General features: G+C 43.4%; 1 protein-coding gene across 1 annotated transcript in view; it reads right to left on the reverse strand.

Annotated features, from left to right (window-relative positions):
* Positions 1 to 23975, reverse strand: part of LOC117362355 (matrix metalloproteinase-20-like) — a 70928-nt gene that overhangs the window by 11574 nt on the left and 35379 nt on the right. The window contains exons 3-9 of the mRNA XM_033948612.1: positions 17917 to 18186; positions 11535 to 11683; positions 11326 to 11451; positions 5539 to 5700; positions 4975 to 5125; positions 3649 to 3782; positions 3241 to 3397 (exon numbers count right to left, since the gene is read on the reverse strand). Coding sequence (XP_033804503.1) covers positions 3241 to 3397; positions 3649 to 3782; positions 4975 to 5125; positions 5539 to 5700; positions 11326 to 11451; positions 11535 to 11683; positions 17917 to 18186 — 1149 coding nt within the window. The remainder of the gene's footprint in view (positions 1 to 3240; positions 3398 to 3648; positions 3783 to 4974; positions 5126 to 5538; positions 5701 to 11325; positions 11452 to 11534; positions 11684 to 17916; positions 18187 to 23975) is intronic.

A 23975-nucleotide genomic window follows, 5' to 3' on the forward strand; every position in this document is an offset into this window, starting at 1 on the left:
CGACTCCCCGACACAATCGGGGCAAGAGGGAGCTCAAGCCCTCTTGCCCCCCTGACTCCCCGACACGATCGGGGCAAAAAGGAGCCCAAGCCCTCTTGCCCCGCCGATTTCCCAACTCTACTGGTTTTAGACAACACCATAGTACAGAACATTCACTAATTGGTATGACAACTTCAATTCAATATTTCTTGGATCATCATCAATCGGTGCTTTTAACATCTCTTGATCTCTCAGCAGCGTTTGATACGATTGATCACCAATTACTCCTTGCTAGACTTCAAGCTATTGGGGTTACAGATGATGTTCTAGCATGGTTTACATCTTATTTCAGTAATCGCACATCTACAGTAATTTTTAATGATTCTTCTTCTTCAACTTCACAAATATCACATGGGGTTCCACAAGGATCTATACTTTCACCTTTACTTTTTAATATATTTTTGGCACCTCTATTGACATTATGTCAATCTATAGGATTTCATGTTTTTGCCTATGCTGATGATATACAGTTATTGTACCCCCTAAACAATAACAACATAAATGAAATTTTGACAATTAATGAAAAACTTGAGCAAATTCATCATTGGCTGGACAAAAACAGATTGGCCCTCAATATCAAAAAAACAAATATCATGCTTTTTCCTTGGAAGGAAAGTTTTTCTTTAGTTGCTCCTATTTTGATTCAAAATATTCCTCTTCAATTAGTTAAAAATACTAAAATTCTAGGAGTAATTTTTGATAATAAACTTAATTATCATGATCACATTAGTAGTATTGTTAAAACTACCTTCTATAGGTTACGGAAAATTCGATCTATTTCTAAATTCCTCTGTCCCAAAGCACTTAATATTCTTATTCACTCTCTGGTGATGTCTAAAATCGATTATTGCAATTCATTATTTACAGGAATTGCTTTACAAGAAATTAAACGATTACAAATTATTCAAAATGCTTCTATTAAATTAATAACAAAATCTAAAAAATTTGATCATGTGACACCACTCCTTAAAAAGGCTCATTGGCTTCCAGTCATTCATAGAATTACGCATAAATTATGTACAATTATTTTTAAAACATTAGAAAATAAGACTCCAGCATTTTTATTTAGGTTACTTATCCCATATTCAGTTAAAAGAACCTTACGATTTAGTGAACGGAACCTTTTATCAATTCCTTCGTTAAAAATTATTAGTACAAGAAGACAATTTATCTTCTCATGTACAGCTCCCCAGATCTGGAATGCGCTTCCCATGTTTTTACGGGAGGAGAAGGTGTTTGGGAAATTTAAAAGCGAATTAAAAACCTTTCTGTTTAAAGATGCATTTGCAAATTAATTAAATTTTATTATAAAGTGTTATTTTAGTGAATTATTCTGCTTTTTTTTGTTTTTTCAACTTCCTTTTGTATTTTCCCTGTATGTTCTTTCTTTACTATAAAAAATGTATTTCATCCCCTCTTACCTTTTGTTTATATTATAATTAATTAAGTGTATGTAATGTTTTTGTTTCCTTATGGATGTATATTTTATTGTACATCGCTTAGAAATCCGATTAAGCGATTGAACAAGCCAATTAATAAACTTGAAACTTGAACTCCCCGACAATATCGGGCCAGGAGGGAGCCCAAGTCCTCCTGGCCCTGGCGACCCCCCCCCCCCCCGCTAGTTTTTTGGGCCAGGAGGGAGCCCAAACCCTCCTGGCCACGGCGACCCCCTAACCCCACCCCGCACTACATTACGGGCAGGAGGGATCCCAGGCCCTCCTGCCCTCGACGCAAACCCCCCTCCCCCCAATGACCGCCCCCCCCAAGAACCTCCGACTGCCCCCCCAGCCGACCCGTGACCCCCTCTGGCCGACCCCCATGACACCCCCACCCCCCTTCCCCGTACCTTTCTGTAGTTGGCCGGACAGACGGGAACCAAACCCGCCTGTCCGGCAGGCAGCCAACGACGGAATGAGGCCGGATTGGCCCATCCGTCCCAAAGCTCCGCCTACTGGTGGGGCCTAAGGTGCCTGGGCCAATCAGAATAGGCCCGGGAGCCTTAGGTCCCATCTGGGGGCGGGGCCTGAGGCACATGGGCCCAACCCGACCATGTGCCCAAGGCCCTGCCCCCAGGAGGGACCTAAGGCTCCCGGGCCTATTCTGATTGGCCCAGGCACCTTAGGCCCCACCAGTAGGCGGAGCTTTGGGACGGATGGGCCAATCCGGCCTCATTCCGTCATTGGCTGCCTGCTGGACAGGCGGGTTTGGCTCCCGTCTGTCCGGCCAACTACAGAAAGGTACGGGGAAGGGGGGTGGGGGTGTCGTGGGGGTCGGCCAGGGGGGTCGTGGGTCGGCTGGGGGGGCGGTCGGTGGTTCTTGGGGGGGGGGGGGCGGTCGTTGGGGGGAGGGGGGTTTGCGTCGAGGGCAGGAGGGCCTGGGATCCCTCCTGTCCGTAATGTAGTGCGGGGTGGGGGTAGGGGGTCACCGTGGCCAGGAGGATTTGGGCTCCCTCCTGGCCCGAACAACTAGGGGGGGGTCGCCAAGGCCAGGAGGACTTGGGCTCCCTCCTGGCCCGATATTGTCGGGGAGTTGGGGAGTCGGCGAGGCAAGAGGGCTTGGGCTCCCTTTTGCCCCGATCGTGTCGGGGAGTCGGGGGGGGGGCAAGAGGGCTTGAGCTCCCTCTTGCCCCGATCGTGTCGGGGGTGCCGCGGTTGGCTGGGGCAAGAGGGCTTGAGCTCCCTCTTGCCCCGATCGTGTCGGGGAGTCGGCGGGGCAAGAGGGGAAGCAGCAGGACACCGGTAGGAGCTTCTACATGATGGGAGGGGTCGGGAGGCTGTGGAGGTGCGAGCGGTCCTTCAGGGTGGGGTTGCGTGCGAGCGGTCCTTCGGGGTGGGGGTGCGAGCGGTCCTGCGGGGGAGGGTTGAATCGGACGTCGGGGGGGGATCAGGCTTTCAGGGTGGGGACAGGACTTCAAGGGGGAGAGGAGAGTCGGGGCGGGCGAAAGAAGAGTCGGGGTGGCCAGAGGAGAGTCGGGGCGGGCGACTGTAGAGTCGGGCAGCATGCACGGTATACGGGTGTGCGCAGTATACAAAAATTTCTGTACATAAATTTGTGTTTTCCGCGCGCTATACCCGTGTGCGCGTTTTACACAGGTGCGTGTTATCTACGTGAAAATACGGTACTTCTCCATTGGAAAACTCAGCTGATTTGTCTGAAAGCTCAACACTGTGCTTTAAAGAATAATTTCAGTCAATGTACCTGTAATATTCATTCCCCACAAAGAAAAGTGTCTTTTTAGAATCCTTTAGGTAGACAGCCGCATCTATTTTCTGCACCTTACTTGGAAACCCAAAGTCAGAAATAGTCCGGGGGGAGCCTTGCATTTGAAATCCTCTAGTTGCCCAGTAATGAGGGCCTGTAAAAGAGGAAATGTGATATGCACCACAGTAAGACAGAATAAGATCCTTGACTGCCTAGTTCAGGATTGTTTCATATGCTGCCCTATAAAAACTAAAATCCCGGGCTGCATTTAAACTAAGATAAACATTTTCTTCTTGGATGAATGAATATGAGTTCCTCCCCTCCCCCTACCTTGATGACTGATCATGTCTTCTCAGAAAGATAAATATGCCTGCATAAAATTCTTAACGATGATTTATTAAATACCTTTGAAGAAGTATGCTGTTCCTTTATCTGTGACCTCATATGCAGCGTCAACATTTGACATGAGCTGTGGGAATGAACTGGTAATTGAGCTTGGTCTAATATCCTTCAGCTGAGCCTGTCTTCTCCAAAATGACCTAATTAATGAGAAAGGGGAACAAAAAAGCATAGTTGAGAGCATAGTTTAAATTAGTGGTTCCCAACCCTGTCCTGGAGGACCTCCAGCCAGTCGGGTTTTCGGGATAGCTCTGCATATACTGGAGTTGACAGGCATGCAAATCTGCCTCATGCATATTCATTAGGGCTATTCTGAAAACCTGACTGACTGGTGGTCCTCCAAGACAGGGTTAGGAAACACTTGTTTAAATTGTAGATCAAAATACTTTTGCCCGGATTCTGTAAATGGTACCTAAGTCGGACGGCGCCTAGAAAAATTATGCTGGCCAAGTGTCAATCATGCTTAGGCGCAGTAACGTGGCAGAGTGAAATCCCCGATGGATAAGGCCAAGCAGTGCTGCCGGCCCGACGCTGCTTCAGTTGAAGGTAGGGCTCGCTCGCGGTCGGTGTGTGTGGGGGAGGGGGTAGGATGGAGGATCAGCAGGGGTTTGGCTACGCAGTGGGGGTCAGGGGTGCTCAAGGGTTCTGCTGCACAAGGGATTGGAGGGAGGGAAAGAAGTGTCATAGAAGCTGGGCAAGGATTATGCTGCACGAGGGATGGGAGGGAGGGAAGGATAGAAGCTGGGCAAACTTCTGCTGCACAGGGGGATGGGAGGGAGGGGAGGGAAGATGCTATACATGTGGGGGAGAGAAAGGAAAGAGAAAAAATTGGGGTGAAGGAGAGGGAGGGTGAGATGACCATGTGCATACCCTGAAAATAAGACCTAGTGCCTTTTTTTTGGGCCCCAAATGAATATAAGACACTGTCTTATTTTCGGGGAAACACGGTATTAAGGGTGGAAATGATCAATGTGGGCTAAAGTCAAGACCTGTTATTTTACTGTTAACTGCAGTTATTTGTAACTGGGTATTATTGCATAAAATGGGACCATTGCTAAGATAGTGGCATTAATGGTAAAATAAAGCCTTAACTATTGCTCACGTGGATAAATATGCTTTTAAAGGTTTATACTCCTGATACTTTTCTTACTTAGATTGAATTTACTATCTCCAAATTTACTTCATTGATTATATTTGTGCTTATAGTTGATCTTTTTACTATTTATATGTAATCTGTACCCACTGTATACTGCCATGAGTGAATCTGTCCGTAGGGCGGTTAATGAATCCCTCTAAATGAATAAATAAAGAAATAATATTGTGTAAGTGTACCTGTCTTTGAAGAACAGGAGCTCTTTTCCTAGTACTGTGACTGCATCGAATGACAAGTTAGAGTCACACTGTTCTGAAGTAGGTTGTTTCTGTGGGATATGCGGAGGACGGTGTGGACCAAAAGGCCTCTCTTTTCCACTTTGACGAGCTCCTAGAAATGTCAAAATATTTTAACAGATTTCATGAAACATTATTTATGCTATTTTTAGTTCTGTGGTGATGTGGGCAGGGCTTCAGTGGAGCCTGGGAGGAGCTAGCGGTTAACTCATTAGTTGTGATTAGGGTTACCAGATTTTTAAAGTAAAAAAAAGAGTATACGTGGCCCTGTCTTGTTCCCCCCACCCCCCACCCCCTTCCATTCACGTCCCGTTCCGCCCAAGATTCTAGGCTTGATGCCTCCAGAAATGCCTGTTTTTTTTTAATCATAAAAGTAGCCATTTAACCACACATCAGAAGTAAATTTCAAAACCTAGCATATTTTGAAAATCTGTCCCACAGTTCATCAGATCCTCTACCGTAACTTAAATTTATTGCATTCAAAATAATAAATAGTTTATGTCATACCATATAGAGCCTGGATGCCTTTTACATCATCCTTTGGAAGATGGAATCCATAGGGATGTTGATATCTATAGGTTGGGTACATCAAAGCAGTTGGATCAGTAGAATGTGCAAGACCAAGTGCATGCCCAAACTCATGAGCAGCGACAGTAAATAGGTTAAACCCTAGAATGTAAAATATATATATTTAAACATGTTGTTTTTCCTACTTATGTTTGGATTTGGAAAAAGTGACCAGTTAAATCTAAATCCAAACCTAAAGGACTTTGCTCTCGACCTTTCACAATATCTCAGATAAATCTTTCTGGCAAAATTTCATACCGTAGTACGGCTCATAGACATAATCGCGGAAGACAAAGGCGCGCGCCGAAGAAAATTACTGTTTTTAGGGGCTCCGACAGGGGTTTTTGATGGGGAGCCCCTCCCCACTTTACTTAATACAGATCGCGACGGCGATGTGGGGGTTTGGGGGGTTGTAACCCCCCACATTTTACGGGCAACTTAACTTTTTCCCGAAAAACAGGGAAAGAGTGAAGTTTTCAGTAAAATGTGGGGGGTTACAACCCCCAAACCCCCCCAACGCCCCCACAACGCGGTGCGATCTGTATTAAGTAAAGTGGGGGGGTTCCCCCCATGCCCCCCATCGGAGCCCCTAAAAACAGTAATTTTCTTTGGCGCGCGCCTCCGCGCTGCGCTCAATTGTCTGCGCGCGCCTTTGTCCCGGCGCGCTTTTGACCTGACACCCCGTAGTACTGTATATATTAGTGATAACAGTATACATATTGAGATCTTTAAGTCTGTCCCCATACGCCTTATGATGAAGACCACATACCATTTTAGTAGCCTTCCTCTGGACCGACTCCATCCTTTTTATATCTTTTTGAAGGTGCGCCCTCCAGAATTGTACACAATATTCTAAATGAGGTCTCACCAGAGTCATCAATACCTCCTTTTTCCTACTAGTCGTACCTCTTGCTATGCACCCTAGCATCCTTCTAGCTTTCACCGTCACCTTTTCAACCTGTTTTGTTTGGTTGTCTGTTAATTGGTGATAACAGAAACATATCTTGGATTACCAATAAGTTTATTGCCAGTTACCATAGTCTTTTCTCTGGTTATCCCTTAGTAGACAGAACAGATGTGTAACATTATGAGGAATTCAGCAGTGATGACTGTCTGAATTATTAGTGCTGTTATCATGATCATTATGTCTTACCAATGTGCTCAATGCTTTCATTACAATGTTCAATGCTGCTAAGGATGTTCAGCTAGAGAATGACACAGGGACAAATTTTCCCACCCCTGCAGGATCTATCTGTCCCCATCCCATCCCCATGAGCTCTGTCCCCGTCCCTGCCCCAAACCTGCAAGCTCTGTCCTCATCTGCACAAGCCTCAAACACTTTAAAATCATAAGTGTTCGAGGCTTGTGCGGCGAAGGCAGAGCTTGAAGGAATGGGACAGCGACAGAACTTGCGAGGATGGGATGGGGCTATTGAAATCCCCGTGCCATTCTCTAAGCACAAATCTCTCTGTTTGACATCAGCAGCCAGTGCTCCACTGGAGCGATTAGGGGTGGTCATCCCTTTAATTGCACAGTATTTTTGTTCCTCCCAAAATCAATACTTGCAAAGAAATATTGGACACTCTTAGAGCATAGGCTTTTGTTAATATTAAAATAGCTGGCTCACATGCATATTCTCCACACATGTTATAAAATACCAACACAAACAAACCACAGTGGAGATGTTTAGTAATGTTGGTGTGTGATTTTATTTCACAATTTAAAGAAATCTATGCGATGGATTGACACGTGTGTGCAGAAGTCTATACCGTATTTTCACTCATATACCGCGCACACGGGTATAGCGCGCGGGAAACTGTAATTTATGTAAAGAAATTTTTATATAGCATGCACACCCGTATACCGCGCATGCCGCTCCGACTCTCCCATCACCGCCCGACTCTCCTTTCGCCTTCCCCGACTCTCCTCTGGCCGCCCCGACTCTCCTTTTGCCCGCCCCGACTCTCCTCTCGCTGCCCCGACTCTCCTCTCCCCCTTGAAGTCCTGTCCCCACCCTGAAAGCCTGATGCCTCCCCCCCCGAAGTCCGATTCACCACCCCGCAGGACCACTCGCACCCCCACCCCGAAGGACCGCTCGCACTCGCACTTGCACCTGCACCCGCACCCCCACCCCGAAGGACCGCGCGCATCCCCACTGCCTCCTCCCCCCCCCATCATGGAGAAGCTGCCTACCATTGTCCTGCTGCTTCCTCTGCCGGCGGTCCCGCCCCTTCTCTGAGCCCTGCGTCTGCGCTGCTTCCTCTTCCGGCGGTCCCACCCTTTCTCTGACATCAGAGAAAGGGCGGGACCACAGGAAGAGGAAGCAGCGCAGACGCAGGGCTCAGAGAAGGGGCGGGACCGCCGGCAGAGGAAGCAGCAGGACAACGGTAGGCAGCTTCTCCATGATGGGGGGGGAGGGTGTGGGGGTGCGAGCGGTCCTTCGGGGTGGGGGTGCGGGTGCGAGCGGTCCTTTGGGGTGGGGTGCGAGTGGTCCTGCAGGGTGAATTGGACGTCGGGGGTGGGGGGGGAACTATGTAAAAAAAAATTTCTACAACGCGCTCACGAATATAACGCGCATGGTTATACTCGGTTTGTAAAATCGTATATAACGCGCGCATTATATGCGTGAAAATACGGTAAGTATCTTCTAATAGCATCCATAGTATTCTACTAAGTTTTCCATCGACTATGGGCTCCTGAGGCAGGCCATATTGGCCGAAACATGTGCATTTCGAGACATTGCACAGATTTCTTTAAATTGTGAAATAAAATCGCAAACTAACAATACTGAAGATCGCCACTGTGGTTTGTTTGTCTTTGGTGAAATTGTGGAGGTTTTCTCCTGGTTTCTCTGACCTAAAATACCAACATATATATTTATGTTGCTGTATTAACCCCATTGTTAGTTTAGACCAAAGGTTCTCAAGCCAGTCCTCGGAACACGCCTAGCCAGTCCGGTCTTTAGGAAATCTCCAGTGAATATGCATGAGATACTTTTTCATACAATGAAGGCAGTTCATTAAAGCCTATCTCGATCATTTTTATTAAGGTTATCTTGTGAACCAGATTGGCCAGGTGTGGCCTGAGGACTGGCTTGAGAATCCTTGGTTTTCGACATTGATGCTTCTAGAATGGATGTTCCTGCCACATGTAACTGGTGCATACATGTCTATTACTACATGTGTTATAAAACGGGCTATATGTCGCCAAATCCTGTTTTAAAATGCTAGTGGAACTTGACACATCCTAATCTGGTCGTTTCAATTTTGATTTGGCCATTCTATCTAAAATATGTCTCCTTATGTACCATATAACAAAGAAACTCTTATTCTACTGCTTTTTTTTTCTCGTTGGCAAAATATACTGCCTTTTTAATTATGGTTTTACCAAAAGAACTTTAGCGGTTCCCGTAAAAATACTGCATAACTCCTTTAGACAACAAAATCATACAACAATAGATTGACCTCTTCATTAAGGGGAATTCAACAAGGAGTACTAAAAAATTTATCACACACTAAACGCTAAGATGCCCATAGGAATATAATACGCTAGCGTGATTAGCGTACACTAAATCGGTTAGGGCCCCTTGATGAATTCCCCTCTAAAAGCACTTAATACTATGCAAAATGAAATATTGTGAGTTTTCCAAATAAGAGAAAAATAGTTCAGATTCATTTTTATTTCTTAATTAATGTATTCAAATTTATTAATTGTGCAATCAAAAAGTGCTCTAGTTGGCACACAGATTCATATGAAAACAATATTAAAAAATACATAAAAATTATAAACAAACACACATTCATATGAAAGCAATATAAAAAATACTGATAAATTATAAACAGATATGTTGAGGGCCATTTTCAATAGGACATCTGACTTTGGACGTTTCCAGCAAGACATCCAAACTTGAAGGTGGACAAAAAACTATTTTCAAAACCAGTAAAACTGTTAGACATTCATATTTTTAGTTTTTGAAAATTGCCTAATTAGACATCTTCAACGCCAGGCCATCCAACTTTATTATATCCAACTTTATTCACCATTTTCTACCACAGAAGCGCCCAAGTGCAAAACATCCAAATCCAGACCATTTGGACATATAGGGGCAAGCATTTAATGGACTGGACACACAGACATTCCAACAGAGCAGTGCCTTCAAGGGCACTGCTGCAAACTTCACATAAAGGGTGCTAGATGTACATCTCACCATATGCCTCTTATAATTTATGCTGAGCCATCCAAGACTCTCCCAAAACCTATTATACCCACCTGTCTACCATCCCAATAGTTCTTATGCTGCAGGTGGCACCTCTATGGCAGTATAGTAGGATTTGGGTAGGTTTTGGTAGGCTTATGGATGTTAGTGGCTTATGGGCCTGGGTCCTCCTGTCTATGGCTCACTAGCCCACTTACCAGGCTACTTAAGACACCTGTATGATGCTCTACTACGCTTTCCCATACGACAGGTATGTACTGTTTCATTCAGATTTTTGGTGGGTGGGAAGGGAGGTCAATGACCACTGGGGGAGTGTGGGGGAGGGCATGTCATAACATAATACCTCTAGTGGTTATCTGGTCAGTTTAGGTACCTTTTTGGCGCTTAGATGCTTTTAAAACAGGTCTAGCTCACAATGTCTAAATGCCATCCAAGATGTTTTAGGAAAGGTTTATTATCGCAAGACGTCCAAGTCTCAGCCTGCCCAAAGACCACCCAGAACATGCCTCCAACATGCCTCCCTTTTGTTTTGGACACAAAGTGGCTGGGACGCCTCACAAGAGATCCAGAAAGATAGTTTCAAAAATTGGCTTTTGGACGTTTTGGTTAGAAAAACATTCAATTGCAAATGGTTGTAGTTTTTTGGGATGTCTAAGAGTTTTCAAAAAGGCCCCTAATAATATATTAACAAAAATAAAAATATAAACAAGCCAGCAGGTCATAAAGGGCCATTCTACTAAATGGTATTAAGCACCTAGAGGTATACCACAAGCCACAGTATGACTAGTAAAATAACCCTAGCTACTCTTTGGAGCATCAGACCACCAAGCTGACCTCTAGCACTAGAATCGCAAGCCTAATGCTAGCGCTCATGGCTGCCATTTTAGCCATATTAGAAGGAAGAGCAAGTGGGGATCGCTTCTGCCCCAGATACTCTACTGGACTACCAGGGGTAAGGTAGGACACAAGAGAGGGGGGTGCTGTTCCTGGGGAGGAGGGGGGCCTGATTGTGGGGGCTGTGATCACAGGGGCTGATCTGGTCAATGGGGGTATCCTAAATGGAGATCAGAATTGGCTGGTATGCAAGGTGGAGAAATATATGGACAAATGCTCTCATGTGAATCCCAGCCAATATTCAGACAGTATCTTATTTGGGTCCTGGCTAAATATTGGCCTGGACCTCAAGTTTCAAGTTCATTCAAAATTTGTTGTACACGCAATGTCAAGTACTTCAATGCGTATAACAATTTAAAAATAAGAGACAAAAAATAAAACAATTTTATACAAATAAACATACAGCATATATGTACAAATAACTACCGATACACAAGGAAAGGGGAAAGAACTACAATTTTTAAAGAAAATAAAGAAACATTTAGGGAAAATACATCTAATCAGACCCAAATACTCAAAGCCTGTGCCTAAAAATATGCTGTCTGCCGCTGGCTGAATATTGAATGGATCATATTTTCTAAGACTCATAAAATATATTCTAATAAGTGAATATGTACCGTTCACGCCCATGGTCCATTTTTCAGCATTGTCAAAGTGAGTGTCTCCTCCTAGTCCTTCACCTGGAGCAAAAGCATGAGCTAATGTTCCCCTTGGGCCATCAAATGGGTAGGAATCGCCATGATCTAAGAAACAAAGAGCATTTCATCAAGAATTACTCCGAAGAAATGTTTAGTCTAATGTGATGCATATGGCTTAAACAATGTACCTCCATTTTCAAAGGATATCACAATATCAGCTTCTCCTTGTTCTGTTCTGACAAAATTCAGCGGGGCGGCATCACTCCAGGCTTTCAAGCCCATCTCCACAGCTTTATCCACCTCAGGACGACTCAAACTGGAAGTATATTTTGCAACTCTAGAAAAGAATACACATACAGATGAATAAATATTCTTATTTTCAAAAATATTAAAGCTCATATGCTTTTAAATTAAATTTAAGTTTACCCCTGCTCCCCTGTTAATATAATACAATCTGTTAACTGGCAAAAACTTAGGGGTAAATATGCCGCTGGCAGCAGACAGTGTTTATTTGCTGCTGCTGGCATTATGCCCAGATGTTCAATGCCGAGCCTTGTCTGGACCACAGCATTGAATATCTGGGAATGTATGAGCAGCTGTCACTTATCCAGTTAAGTACAATATTTAGCACTTATTTATTTATTTTAAAAATGTATTACTCGGGGCTGCATTGAAGAATCAAATGACCAAAAAAAGAAAAAAAAGATACGATGTCCAAGGTGTAAAAGTCTTATCTTTATTCAAAGAAATACAATGTAGCATTCCAAACAGTGGTTCTCATGTATGAGTACACAGGACCCAACACGGTCCGTGTTTCGGAAAATACTCCTTCCTCAGGGGTCCGGGATGTTATGGTACATAATCCCAGAGAACCTTATTAAAAAAACAGGTAATCCTTGAAAAATGACTTGCAAGTCTTTTGAGTTGCAGCTGGACAAAAAGTATTATGTTGCCAGTTTTTTCAAGAGCGCCTCGGAAAGCTGGGACTGTTCACCCTCGAAAAGAGGACACTGCGAGGGGATATGATAGAGACTTTTAAAATACTAAAAGGATTCGACAAAATAGAGCAAGAAACATCGTTATTCACATTGTCAAATGTGACACGAACAAGAGGTCATGGACTGAAACTGAGGGGCGGCAGGTCCAGGACAAATGTCAGGAAGTTCTGTTTCGCACATCGAGTGGTGAGGAGACTACTATTCTGGGATTCAAGTGCAAGTTGGATGCACACCTTCTTGCAAATCACATTGAGGGATACTGGTAATCAAGGTCTCCATCAGGGAGCACCTAGCAGCTTGGCCTCCGCGTGTGCGGGTCACCGGACTAGATGGATCTAAGGTCTGATTCGGTGAAGGCGTTTCTTATGTTCTTATGTGTCAAACTTGGATGCTCCCACAATCATGAAGCTGCCGCATTTTGAGCCAACTGTAATGCTTGAATCATGTACTTTGGCAGACCCAAATAAAGAGAATTACAATAATCAAACATAGGTGGCAGCATGGCCCCTATAACCGTTCGAAAATTCTCCACTGACAGATACTCTCTTAACCTTCTTAGCAAACGATGTCTAAAAAGACCTTGGAAATTCCCATCTTGACTTGTGGCTTAAAAGATAGCATCGAATCCAATATAACTCCAAGATATTTACACCGACTTGACACTGGAATCACTGTATTATCTAGCACAACCTCTGATGGAAATAAATGCAGGCGCCTTTCACAACCAATACACATACGACACTTCGGTCTTACCCGCCTAGTTTAAACTGGACAAAAATAGACGTGTGCTAAATGCTCAATATTAGTAGAACCCCCCAAAAATGTTAATGGATATGTGTGGAATTGTATTACTTACCCCCCCTCTTTTACTAAGGTGCGCTATGCTTTATAGCGTGCGGTAAATATTAGCACACGCTAAACAGGTGCTAAACGCTAATGCATGCATGTTATCCTGTGGACGCGTTAGCGGTTAGCGCACGTGTTGATTTAGAGCTTGCTAAACGTGCGCTAAAACGCTTAGCGCACCTTAGTAAAAGAGGGCCTTAGTGTTCAGCTGTGCATTTAAAATTTTTTGCCTAGGGAAAAAAACAAAACACTTCAAGCGCCCGCGGCTGCCTGATTTTAGAACTTGTCTTTACAGGCCAGCCTCTTGCGAGCTGTCATTAGTCAAAAAAACCCTTGTTTAAGGTATATCTATTCATACAGTATTTACATATTTATACGATGATGTAAACCGGTAAGCACAAATTAATAGTGATTGTACTTAGCTTAGTATCATAATGTCCAAGCTTGATATTGGTGCTCAAGGGTACTGTTATAACTTAAATCTCTCAACACAGTGTCCCCGTTTCACTCTTCTTTGAGCTTCGTCAGGAGTGTAATTACCTTGTTATTGGCCTACGCTAAGGAAAAATGATTGATCTTCCTCAGTCAGAGCGGTGTGTCTGCCCCTCATACTACCCACAAAGTTGCCAGCTATGAGTCTGGCAGATAGTGTCCATGAAAATCAGCAGATAGCCTTGCACAAGCGATCTAACGAGGCAGGAGCCTCTCCTGTGTCCATTTCAATTGCTTTGAATATCAACTCCTTAATGACACCTTAGAGACGTGTTAACTTTTTGTGCTACTGCTCACATCCAAACGTCTACTTTACCATAGGGACATTGATACCTGTGTTAACGCACGTCTCTTTTGTATCTCATTAAGCCTGTCCATAATGCTCATATTAAACATTATGACCCAGATTCTATAAATGATGTCTAAAGTCAGGTGCCTAGATTGCCCCACCTAACCAATCATGGCGCCTATCTTACGGCCCCTGCTATCAAGCTGCACTAGTTTGTAGAGCGGGCCAGTGCGGTAAATGCTCTGATGCTGATAGGATTCCTATGAGTGTCGGAGCATTTACCTCAACAGCCTGCTCTAAAAACCTCTAGGGCAGCTTGATAAAAAGGAGAGAACATAAGAATAGCTTTACTGGGTCAAACCAGTGGTCCATCAAGCCCAGTAGCCTGTTCTCACGGTGGTCAATCCAGGTCACTAGTATCTGTCCAAAACCCAACGAGTAGCAATATTCCATGCTACCGATCCAGGGCAAGCAGTGGGAAGGGGGCTAATTGTTTAAGAAGCCTAATTGGCACCGATAATTGGCAATTAAAAACTTGCAATTGACATTAATTGAACATTATTGGATTTTAGGCATTTAACATGGTAGGTGCCTACCAGAAAGTACGCATGGTTAGGGGGCAGATATTGACCATGTTTTACTTAGGTGCCGGTATTTAGGGCAAGAAAATCGTGGCATAAATATGATGCGCCTAAGGTTAGGTCATCTGTCGATGCCTAAGATCACTTTAGGCACCGTTAGGTGCAATTCTATAAAGTGTGCCTAATTTTTATAGAATCATTATTAAGTACCTCACTACTCGGTGCCTACGTTTTAGGTGCAATTTATAGAAACAGACCCTATGGGCCCAATATTTAGCGTTTTGCTGACCACCACTGGCATCATGTCCAGAAATTTAATGCTGACCATATCCAGGCTCTGACCCTGGCAATTTCCAGATTTATGGAGCCCTTGAAACCACAGCCGCTTAAGGCCAATATTCAGCATTTAATAATAATAATAATAATAATAACTTTATTCTTCTATACCACCACAATCTTGCGACTTCTAGGCGGTTTACAATCAAGAGAGCTGGACATTCAGCGAAATACAATAAGTAGATATTCAGAGGAAATACAGAGATCAGAGACCTCAGGAGGCAATAGTATAGAAATACAATTTGCTGAGCGAAAATGTAATATGTACATTTTAGTAGGTAATGTCCGACAGGACCTGTTGGGGATAAAGTTACGATAAGATGAAGATAACAGATTATATTTATAACAGTGCTGTAAGTTCAGGTGGAATAGGGAGGGGGGAGAGGGAGCGCGGGTCAATTGTCATTTAAATGGCTATGAAGAACTGCTTAAAGATAGGACTGACTTTTATGCGGCCCTGACTTAAGAGAATGACAAGGAGACAGAATTTGTCCCCATCCCTGCGGTTAACCTTGGGAGACCATCCCCATGTCATTCTTTAAGGAGAGAGGGACGAATCAGAGTATGAATAGGCTTAGCCAGTGAAAAATGCTGGCGTAGAAGGACTGGGGCAGAGACAGACACTAAAGAACGACACCGGATGGTTACTCGCAGTTACCCCCATGTCATTCTCTATCAGCAGTTTACCTTGGTCAGGTACTGAATATTGGCACTTAATGGGTCAAGTTCTGACTCTGCCCTCCAGAACACCCCCAAAAATTGCCAAATTTTGCTTTGGGTGCTCACTGAATGTTTTTTTAATTGCCTTTTATTGCACTTTTGAAATTTACGTTTCCCAAAGGAAAAATAACAAGCAATTACTTAAATTTACCAAGAAGAGAACAAAAAGATACAAACTGTAAAGGAAACTGTAAAGGAGTGTGTGGTGCAGTGGTTGGATCTACAGCCTCAGCACCCTGGGGTTGTGGGTTCAAACCCCGCGCTGCTCCTTGTGACCCTGGGCAAGTCACTTAATCCTCCATAGCCCCAGGTTCATTAGATAGGTTGTGAGCCCACCGGGACAGAGAAGGAAAATGCTTGAGTACCTGATTGTAAAAAACCGCTTAGATAACCTTGATAGGCGGTATATAAAATCCTAATAAACTTGAAAATATCCACAAAATAACTGAACATTTTTAGTATCACTATATACAGACTCCTGTACCGTAATTCTGCTTTGTCTTCCGCTGTATTAATACCTATGCTAAACTATGTACAGTCCCCTGCATTGTAACTTGCTCTCAACTGCATAGTACATTCCCTTACATTGTACCATCGCTGTATATGTACAGTCTCTTACACTGTAAACCGCTCTGAACTGTTTGTGGTACTGCGGTATACAAAAATAAAGTTATTATCATTATTATTATCCTGTTTCGTGCTGCCGAAATTATCGTGTGAAGGTTCAAAAACAAATCCTTCCCAAAAAGATATATAATAATGAAACACAAGTGTGGAATTTTATCAGTCAGCACGAAACAAGCGATTTAACTAGCTAGGAGTTATTTTAGGACAGTTACGAGGGAGCGCTGAAAAGCTCTCAACCCAACCAAGAAGGGAATAATCAGACGGAGCAAGATCTGATGAGTAGGGTGGATGGTCTATGCACTGAAACCCCAACTGCATCAACATATCCTTTGTTTTACCAGCCGTGTGAGTGGGTACATTGTCTTGCAAAAAGAAAACTCCTTTCCGCAGCTTCCCTCTCCTTTTTTTCCTTTCAATGCCTCCTTTAATTGGATTCAGTTGTAAAGATACAGCTGTATTCTGCATTAACTAGTTGGCCCCTTAGTCAGTCATTACCACACCTTCCTGATCCCTGAACACTAAGGCCATGACCTTTCCTGCTGACTTTTGGGTCTTGAATTTCCTTGGCCATGGAGATCCCGGGTGCCTTCCATTGCATGGATTGTTGCTTTGTTTCAGGATCATAGTGGTGTAACTAAGTTTCATCAATAGTAACCAGTCGTTCCAGAACGTTGGCACAGCTCACTGAAAATGCTGCTAAAATCAACTTGGAAGTGTCCCCTTGATGTTTCTCATCAGCATTCAAACATTTGGGCTGACAGCTTCTGCATACCCAGCTGCTTGTGGATTATACACCCAACATGCTCCCTGGATATCTCATAACCATAAAATCATATATTGAATGAAAAAAAGCATAATACAAAGGTTCTTATGAGGACAGCTACCATACGCTAAAATCGTGTGGCATTCTGAAGAACTTTATGCAATAAGAATGGTGGCTAATTTAAGTTAAGTTTGTTCATTGATACGAGATTTTGTGCACTTTTTTTGTTTTGATTCGTCCCTGGATATCTCAGCAATTGTTTTAGTTGATATTCGCTGATGTGCCAAAATCAAGCCAAGGGCATGGCCAGTAATTTCAGGAGTTGACACCGTTTGAGGCCTCCCAGACCTTGCTGTATCTTTGGTTTCAAAATCTCCACACTGAAAGTTTGCACGCCACTTCTTCACTGTGGAGTATGATGGGCATTTGTCACTCAATGTTTGCATCAAACATTCATGGATTTCCTTAGGAGTTTTCTACTGCAGGAATAGAAACTTCATGATGGCTTGGAGCTCCACACTTGAAAATTCCACACTTTTTGTTGACATGGTTCAATCGATGATATGAAAGAATGTCAAAACATAGCATTACAATTCTGCAAATTGGTACTTTGCAAAATAAAATAACTGTTTTCAGTTACAGTGGTGGCAAAATAACACTTAGAATTTAGGAAGTGGATTGGGCTGAGAACTTTTCAGCACCCCCTTTGAATATTGACCCCCTACCATAATGGATAATGTTAACACACCTTAGTACATTGGCCCATAACTTGTTTATTCTGTTGCAAGTGCTTGTTGTACATGAGTGGAATTTGCATACATCCACATAGGAACATAAATGATTGTATCATTCATTTCTAGATCAAAATGTTTATGGTTTGAATTTATGATACAGTTTTACAGAGGTTTATCTAATTACCTGTATGTCAAAGTACTTTTTGACCATTTGGGTTCTCCTGGAAATAGGCGGTAATTTGCCACATCAGGGACACCACAGCGTGGCCTCTTCATTACATCCATTGTTGAATAATCCAGTTTTCCAGTAACCCGAAGACCAAAGAATGACTGCATTTCTTTGATCTTACCTGCAAGAGGTATGCTATCAGCTATCATTTCACCAATCTGCAGTCTTCCTTTCTTGGTATAATATTTGTCAAGGTAGTTCTGTGAGTTGAAAAATGATAAGAAACTGCATCATTTGCTTTGGCCGCACTCTTCATGCACAGTATTTTATAAAAATAATAATCAAATGTTCATAGTAAATCGGACATCTAATATAATAAAATGCTAGGCCGCGCATGCGCACTCCCATCACGTGGGTCCATTTTCCGTGAGCTGTAGCGACCCATAGGAAGTGCGCATGCGCGGCTTACGGTTCTTTGAAGATGCAGCGGTGGCTACTCTCACAATCCCCGCCTGCGTCGGACTTTCGACACAGGTGGGGATCATGAGAGGAGCCACCGCCACGTCTTTGAAATAAAAAAAAATACGGCAAGGCGGATGTCGGCCGCAGCGGCTGTCAGCGGCTGCAGGCCGCGGCAGCTGTAGCCCGCTGCAGTCGAGCACGGAGATGGGCCAAAGTTTTTTTCAACTTCTCAAAGACGCTGCAGCGGCTCCTCTCACGAGCCGCTCTTGCGTCGGAGAAGGCGGTGATCATGAGAGGAGCCGCCGGGAAGTTACACTGCTGGGGGCTCGGGCTGTTAGGTCCGTGCAGGCTCCTCTTGCGGTAAATAGAGGGAGAGGGAATGCTGCGGCTGCTGGACAGGGAAGTAGGGAAGGAGATAGGAAGAAAGACACAGGGACAGGGGCAGGGAGAGAGACAGAAAGACAGACAGCGGGAGGAAGAGAGACAGAAAGAAAAAGACAGGGGTATGGAGAGAAACAGAAAGAAAGACAGACATATATTCTACCACCAGGGGGAGGAAGGGAGACAGAAAGAAAAGAAGAAAGACACAGGGACAGGGAGAGACAGAGTAAGACAGACAGACAAAGGGGGCCAGGGACAGAGACAGACAGAAAGAAAGACAGCAGGACAGAGAGAGAGAGAGAGAGACGGAAATAAAAACAGACAGACAGACATATATTCTAGCACCCGTTAATTTAATGGGCTAAAATACTAGTAGAAATATATAAATTGATAGCACAGCAAACCGCCAGGGTCATATAATCTGCTGACGATATTACAATTGTTATCCCATGTTGTACTACATTATCCAACCATACTCAATTTATTGAGTCTGTGCTAAATACGATGGAATTCTGGATGCAAGAATTCAAGCTGAAACTAAATCAGGAAAAGACTAAATTCTTCTTTGTGTCCTCACAAAAGATTATCCCTGAACCAACAATTAAGATCAATTCAGTATCATTAACAATAAGCTCCACAATTAAAAGTTTGGGAGTTGTTTTTGATCAGTGTTTGACTATGAAAACTCCAATAGAAGCAGTGGTTCAGAAGAGTTGTCATACCTTGTGGAAACTCCGTACCATCAGATCCTACTTTGACATTACTTTTGAGTATTCTAGACTACTCTAATATTGTATACTTGACAAGTTCTAAGAAAAATTTGACCAGACTGGCCTCGGTCCAAAATACACCTGTAAGAATGATTTATGGCCTGAGGAAGTACGATCATGTCACTCCTTATTATCGTGAGCTGCATTGGCTCCCAGTGGAGGCCCGGGTGATTTTCAAGTTGGGATGCCTATATTATAAAGTTGCTTTTGGTGTTGCTCGATCATATCTTGTTGATAGATTTGTTATCATGACACACGAGAGGAGTAGAAAATCTCACGCCCTATTTACATTCCCTTCAGCAAAAGGCTGTAAAAGTATGAAACATAATGGGCATTGTCCTTCTTATCAAGCTGCTTCTTATGATAAAGATTTCCATCCATTATTGATTAGATCTATATCGTATAAACATTTCAGAAAACTTTTGAAGACTTTTCTTTTCTCCAAATTCTTGGCTAGCTACTTTTATATGCATCATATTATTTCTGTTTTTTCCCATAGCATAATCTTTTGTTAACCGCATTGAACTAACGGTTATGCGGTCTAGAAATCTGCTATTATGTTAAGATATGTTATATTCTTATATCCATTACAGTTGCTTTATCTTCTATCCATTACTTGCTTTATCTTCTTGATTTCCAAGAACACTGCTGTTCTACCTTCATTGCTGTGCAATTGCATGCATCTGCCTCTTTTGCTGTGAAGAAATACTTTTGTTTCTAAGCCTGTCCATTTCTATATTCGAGTTTATGAATCAACATATATGTATGTTACTAAATAATTTATGCCCATTCTTGTGGCTCCTAATTAAGTGGCTCCTAATTAAGTGACTCCTAATAGAATTACCACTTTAATGGTCTTACTGGTTTAATAAGTAGGACTATGCATTTGTCAGCATATATTTGATGCATTTTGAAGTCTAAAGATGTTTGTATGCAAATTGATTTGTGCATGCAAAAAAGTTTAGCATGTGCACAAAAACATAATGCATAAAATCATAATTAAAAAAAACCCTACATGAACATTATTTATTTGGTTAGTTTTATATCCCATCCTCCCCAACGAGCTCAGATAGGGTAGAAGGGTTGACATACGTAATGCACAGACAATGAATTTACATGTGTACAGTAACATTAGATATACAGAGTCAAGTTTGGCATACAATGTGGTCATTTTAAGTTAACATATAGTTATTTTAAGTTAAAATATAGTCATTTCCATCTTCAGTTAACAAACAGAGTTGGTCTAGTTCTGCATACATTAGAATACACGGTGGCCTCTTTCCCGCAGTGGCTTGCTTGTTTGGCTGAGGTGGGCCGCTATGAAAAACAGCGAACCCCCAAGTCAGGGCAACTCCGGTGTTATATTGCCCTTTGGCGGAAGGTCTTGCTCTTGTGTCCTGGCAATACTGTTGCTGCTGTAGATCCTATGCACTGACCCCTAGGGGGACCAGTACCGCTTCTTCCCTGGGTAGATATATGGTTGTATGGGGGTATGTGTGGTTGGGTGCATGGTGAGTGTCTGTTATGACTTTGAGGATGGTTGGCTGTGGGTTGATTGTGCATGGTTGGGGGTTTCTTAATACTTAAAATGTCAATTGTGATGGGCATCTACTGAGGGTTTATTGTTCCTTTTTGTACTATCGCTAGCCTGTTTTCCCCTTGCTGTGGTACCTTGCCGTTTTGCACTGATATTATTTGCACCCCTTTTGATTGTATGTTCCTTTTGCAATTGCTAAGAAATATAATTGGGTGAAAAAAAAATACATATGGTTGGAAGGGAGAGACTGGATTTATGGGAAGAGGTAGGTTTTTATTGCTTTCCTGAAAGTTCGGAAGCAAAAATGTTTAAAATGAAGACTGCACACTCTTATTGATAGGGAATTAGGGGAGAATTCATCAAGAGGCACTAAACAATTTAGCATGCAATGTATTAGCACGCGCTATAGGCTGACATCTATTATATTCCTATGGGTGCCTTAGAGCTTAGCATGCGCTTAATCGGTTAGCGCTCCTAGATGAATTCGCCCCTCACGTGTACAGATTTTTATTGCTTAACTAACTTATAATATCTTTTCCTTTCCGATGTATTCTCTCAAGGGCATCATTGGGGAGTGTGTGATGCAGTGGTTAGAGCCACAGCCTCAGCGCCCTGAGGTTGCGGGTTCAAATCCCACACCGTTCCTTGTGACTCTGGGCAAGTCACTTGAGCCCAACTTCTGTAACTGGCGCCTGAAGTTAGGCACCTATTTTGGAGGCGCCTATCTAAATTGAAGAACAAGCTCAATTAAGCTTTATAATCAGCACTAATTGAAACCTAGGCGCCTATCCTTGAAACAAGGCGCCTCTAAAAATTTAGGCGGCCTTCAAAAAAATAGGCGCTATGCACGTTAGGCGCCTTGTTACAGAATCGCTACTCTGAAGCGTATTTAAGCGCTGGCATGGGCGCCTATATTTTAGTTGTGCCTAGAGCTGGCCTATTTATTGGGCGCCTCCAAAATAGGTGCCGTTCAGCGTGATTCACTACATTTACTTGAATCGCACTGAACAGTGCCTATTTCGGCACCTAACTTTTGGGCGCTTCTTATAGAATTTGCCCTTTAATCCCCCCATTACCCCAGGTACATTAGCTAGATTGTGAGCCCACCAGGACAGATAGGGAAAAATGCTTGAGTACCCAAATGTACACCGCTTAGGTTATAAGTGCTATATAAATATAAATACCGTATTTTCACGCATATAACGCGCGCGTTATACACGATTTTACAAACCGTGCATAACCGTGCGCGTTATACATGTGAGCGCGTTTTACAACTTTTTTTTTTCATTACGATCCGGCATCCCCCCTGCGAACCGGCATCCTCCCCCCCCCGCTCGCGTCACCCCCCCTCTCCCACGATCCTACATCCCCCCAGCACCATAAAACATCTCTTACCCGATTGGGCACCGGCACCATCACCAATGCACAGAACGTGCCAGTGCCAATGCCCGAAGATCCTCCCTCGTTGGGCTGGGCTGTGTGGTGCAGGGAGATCCTCCTTCTTCCCTGTGCCGGGCTGGACTGGGCTTTGAGCATTTGCGCATGCTCAAAGCCTTCTGATCTCGCTCTCTCCGAGATTCTCAATCGGGTAAGAGATGTTTTGCGGTGCTGGGGGGGATGTAGGATCGCGGGGGTGGGGGGGTGACGCGAGCGGGGGGAGGATGCCGGTTCGCAGGCCAGAAGAGTAAGCCTGAGTGGGAGGAGGTTATAGCAGCATGCACGGTATACGCGTGTGCGTGGTATATAAAATTTTTTTTTTACAGACATGCTTTGGACCCGCGCACTATACGCGTATGCGTGTTATACACGCATGCGCGTTATATGCGTGAAAATACGGTAAATTGGATTAGTGGTCGGTAGTTTATCTTGTAGTATATTGAGAATACTGAACAATTTGATTTAAATGTACAAACCAGAGTTAGGATTTTGAAAACATAGCTGTTCTCTTCTGTAATGTTTGCAGCTTAGACTATGAAACTGCTGGTGTATTTAATGTGGCCACTACAATCGTTGAGAAGGATACACATTATGTTTAGTTTGTATTCAATCATGCAATTAGCCTGGCTCCAAAGAATTTGTACTCGGCATCCATTTACCTGATCCTTTAATCTATACAAAGTTGTTTTTCAAGAGTCGGAGGGGTTTCACTACTTCTTTAAAATGCTAATAACTACTAGAGGACCAGCAGACCAGCCGACGTTGCAGGCTAAGCACCTTCTAATGTGTACATGTCTTCTAAGAAAAATGACATCATGTCACGAATAACAACAATTATTTTGTGTGCACAGACTAAAGCGATATGACACGTGTACGCATGATGTTAGCTAGGCTTTGGGCTTTTAACTGTTCCAGATGGGGCATCGAGTGTCAGTAGATACCCACTCATCATGATTTTTGATTAATTAAAAGATATCCCTGAAAATTAATGTCAGCTTCATTATCTTTATTGATTGCATTTCAGAACTTTGCAAAGTATACAGGAGGAAGAAAGGATGTTAGTCTTCCATCTATATTAATGTTAACCAAGTCATATTTATACTGTCACATAGGGCTGGATTCTATAAACGATGCCGGTATCAGTGGCCACCTAAGAAGCGCCAGCCCAAGTGTCAATCACGCATAGGCGCCGTTCATAGAATCGCGGCTGTTTTTTTTTTTTTAAACAGGCGCCTTAAATGTATGTCAGCATTTGAAAGGCCTACATTTAAGGCGCCGGTCTCATGCCTACAGAGGGGCATAGGGACCCCTACGTACACCTAAGGCCACTTCCGGCACAAACCATGTCCCTGCCAGCCTTAGGCATCCCTATGCGCCTCCATAGGCACGGAACTGGAGCCTTAGAACAGCGCCTTCAATTATTTTTAAAAACGTGCCCCCTGATTGGTCAGTTAGGTAGTGGTAGGGCGTCTACCGCCTCCTATGCG

The sequence above is a fragment of the Geotrypetes seraphini genome, chromosome 6 (assembly GCF_902459505.1).
Source record: "Geotrypetes seraphini chromosome 6, aGeoSer1.1, whole genome shotgun sequence".
NCBI classification, from domain to species: domain Eukaryota; kingdom Metazoa; phylum Chordata; class Amphibia; order Gymnophiona; family Dermophiidae; genus Geotrypetes; species Geotrypetes seraphini.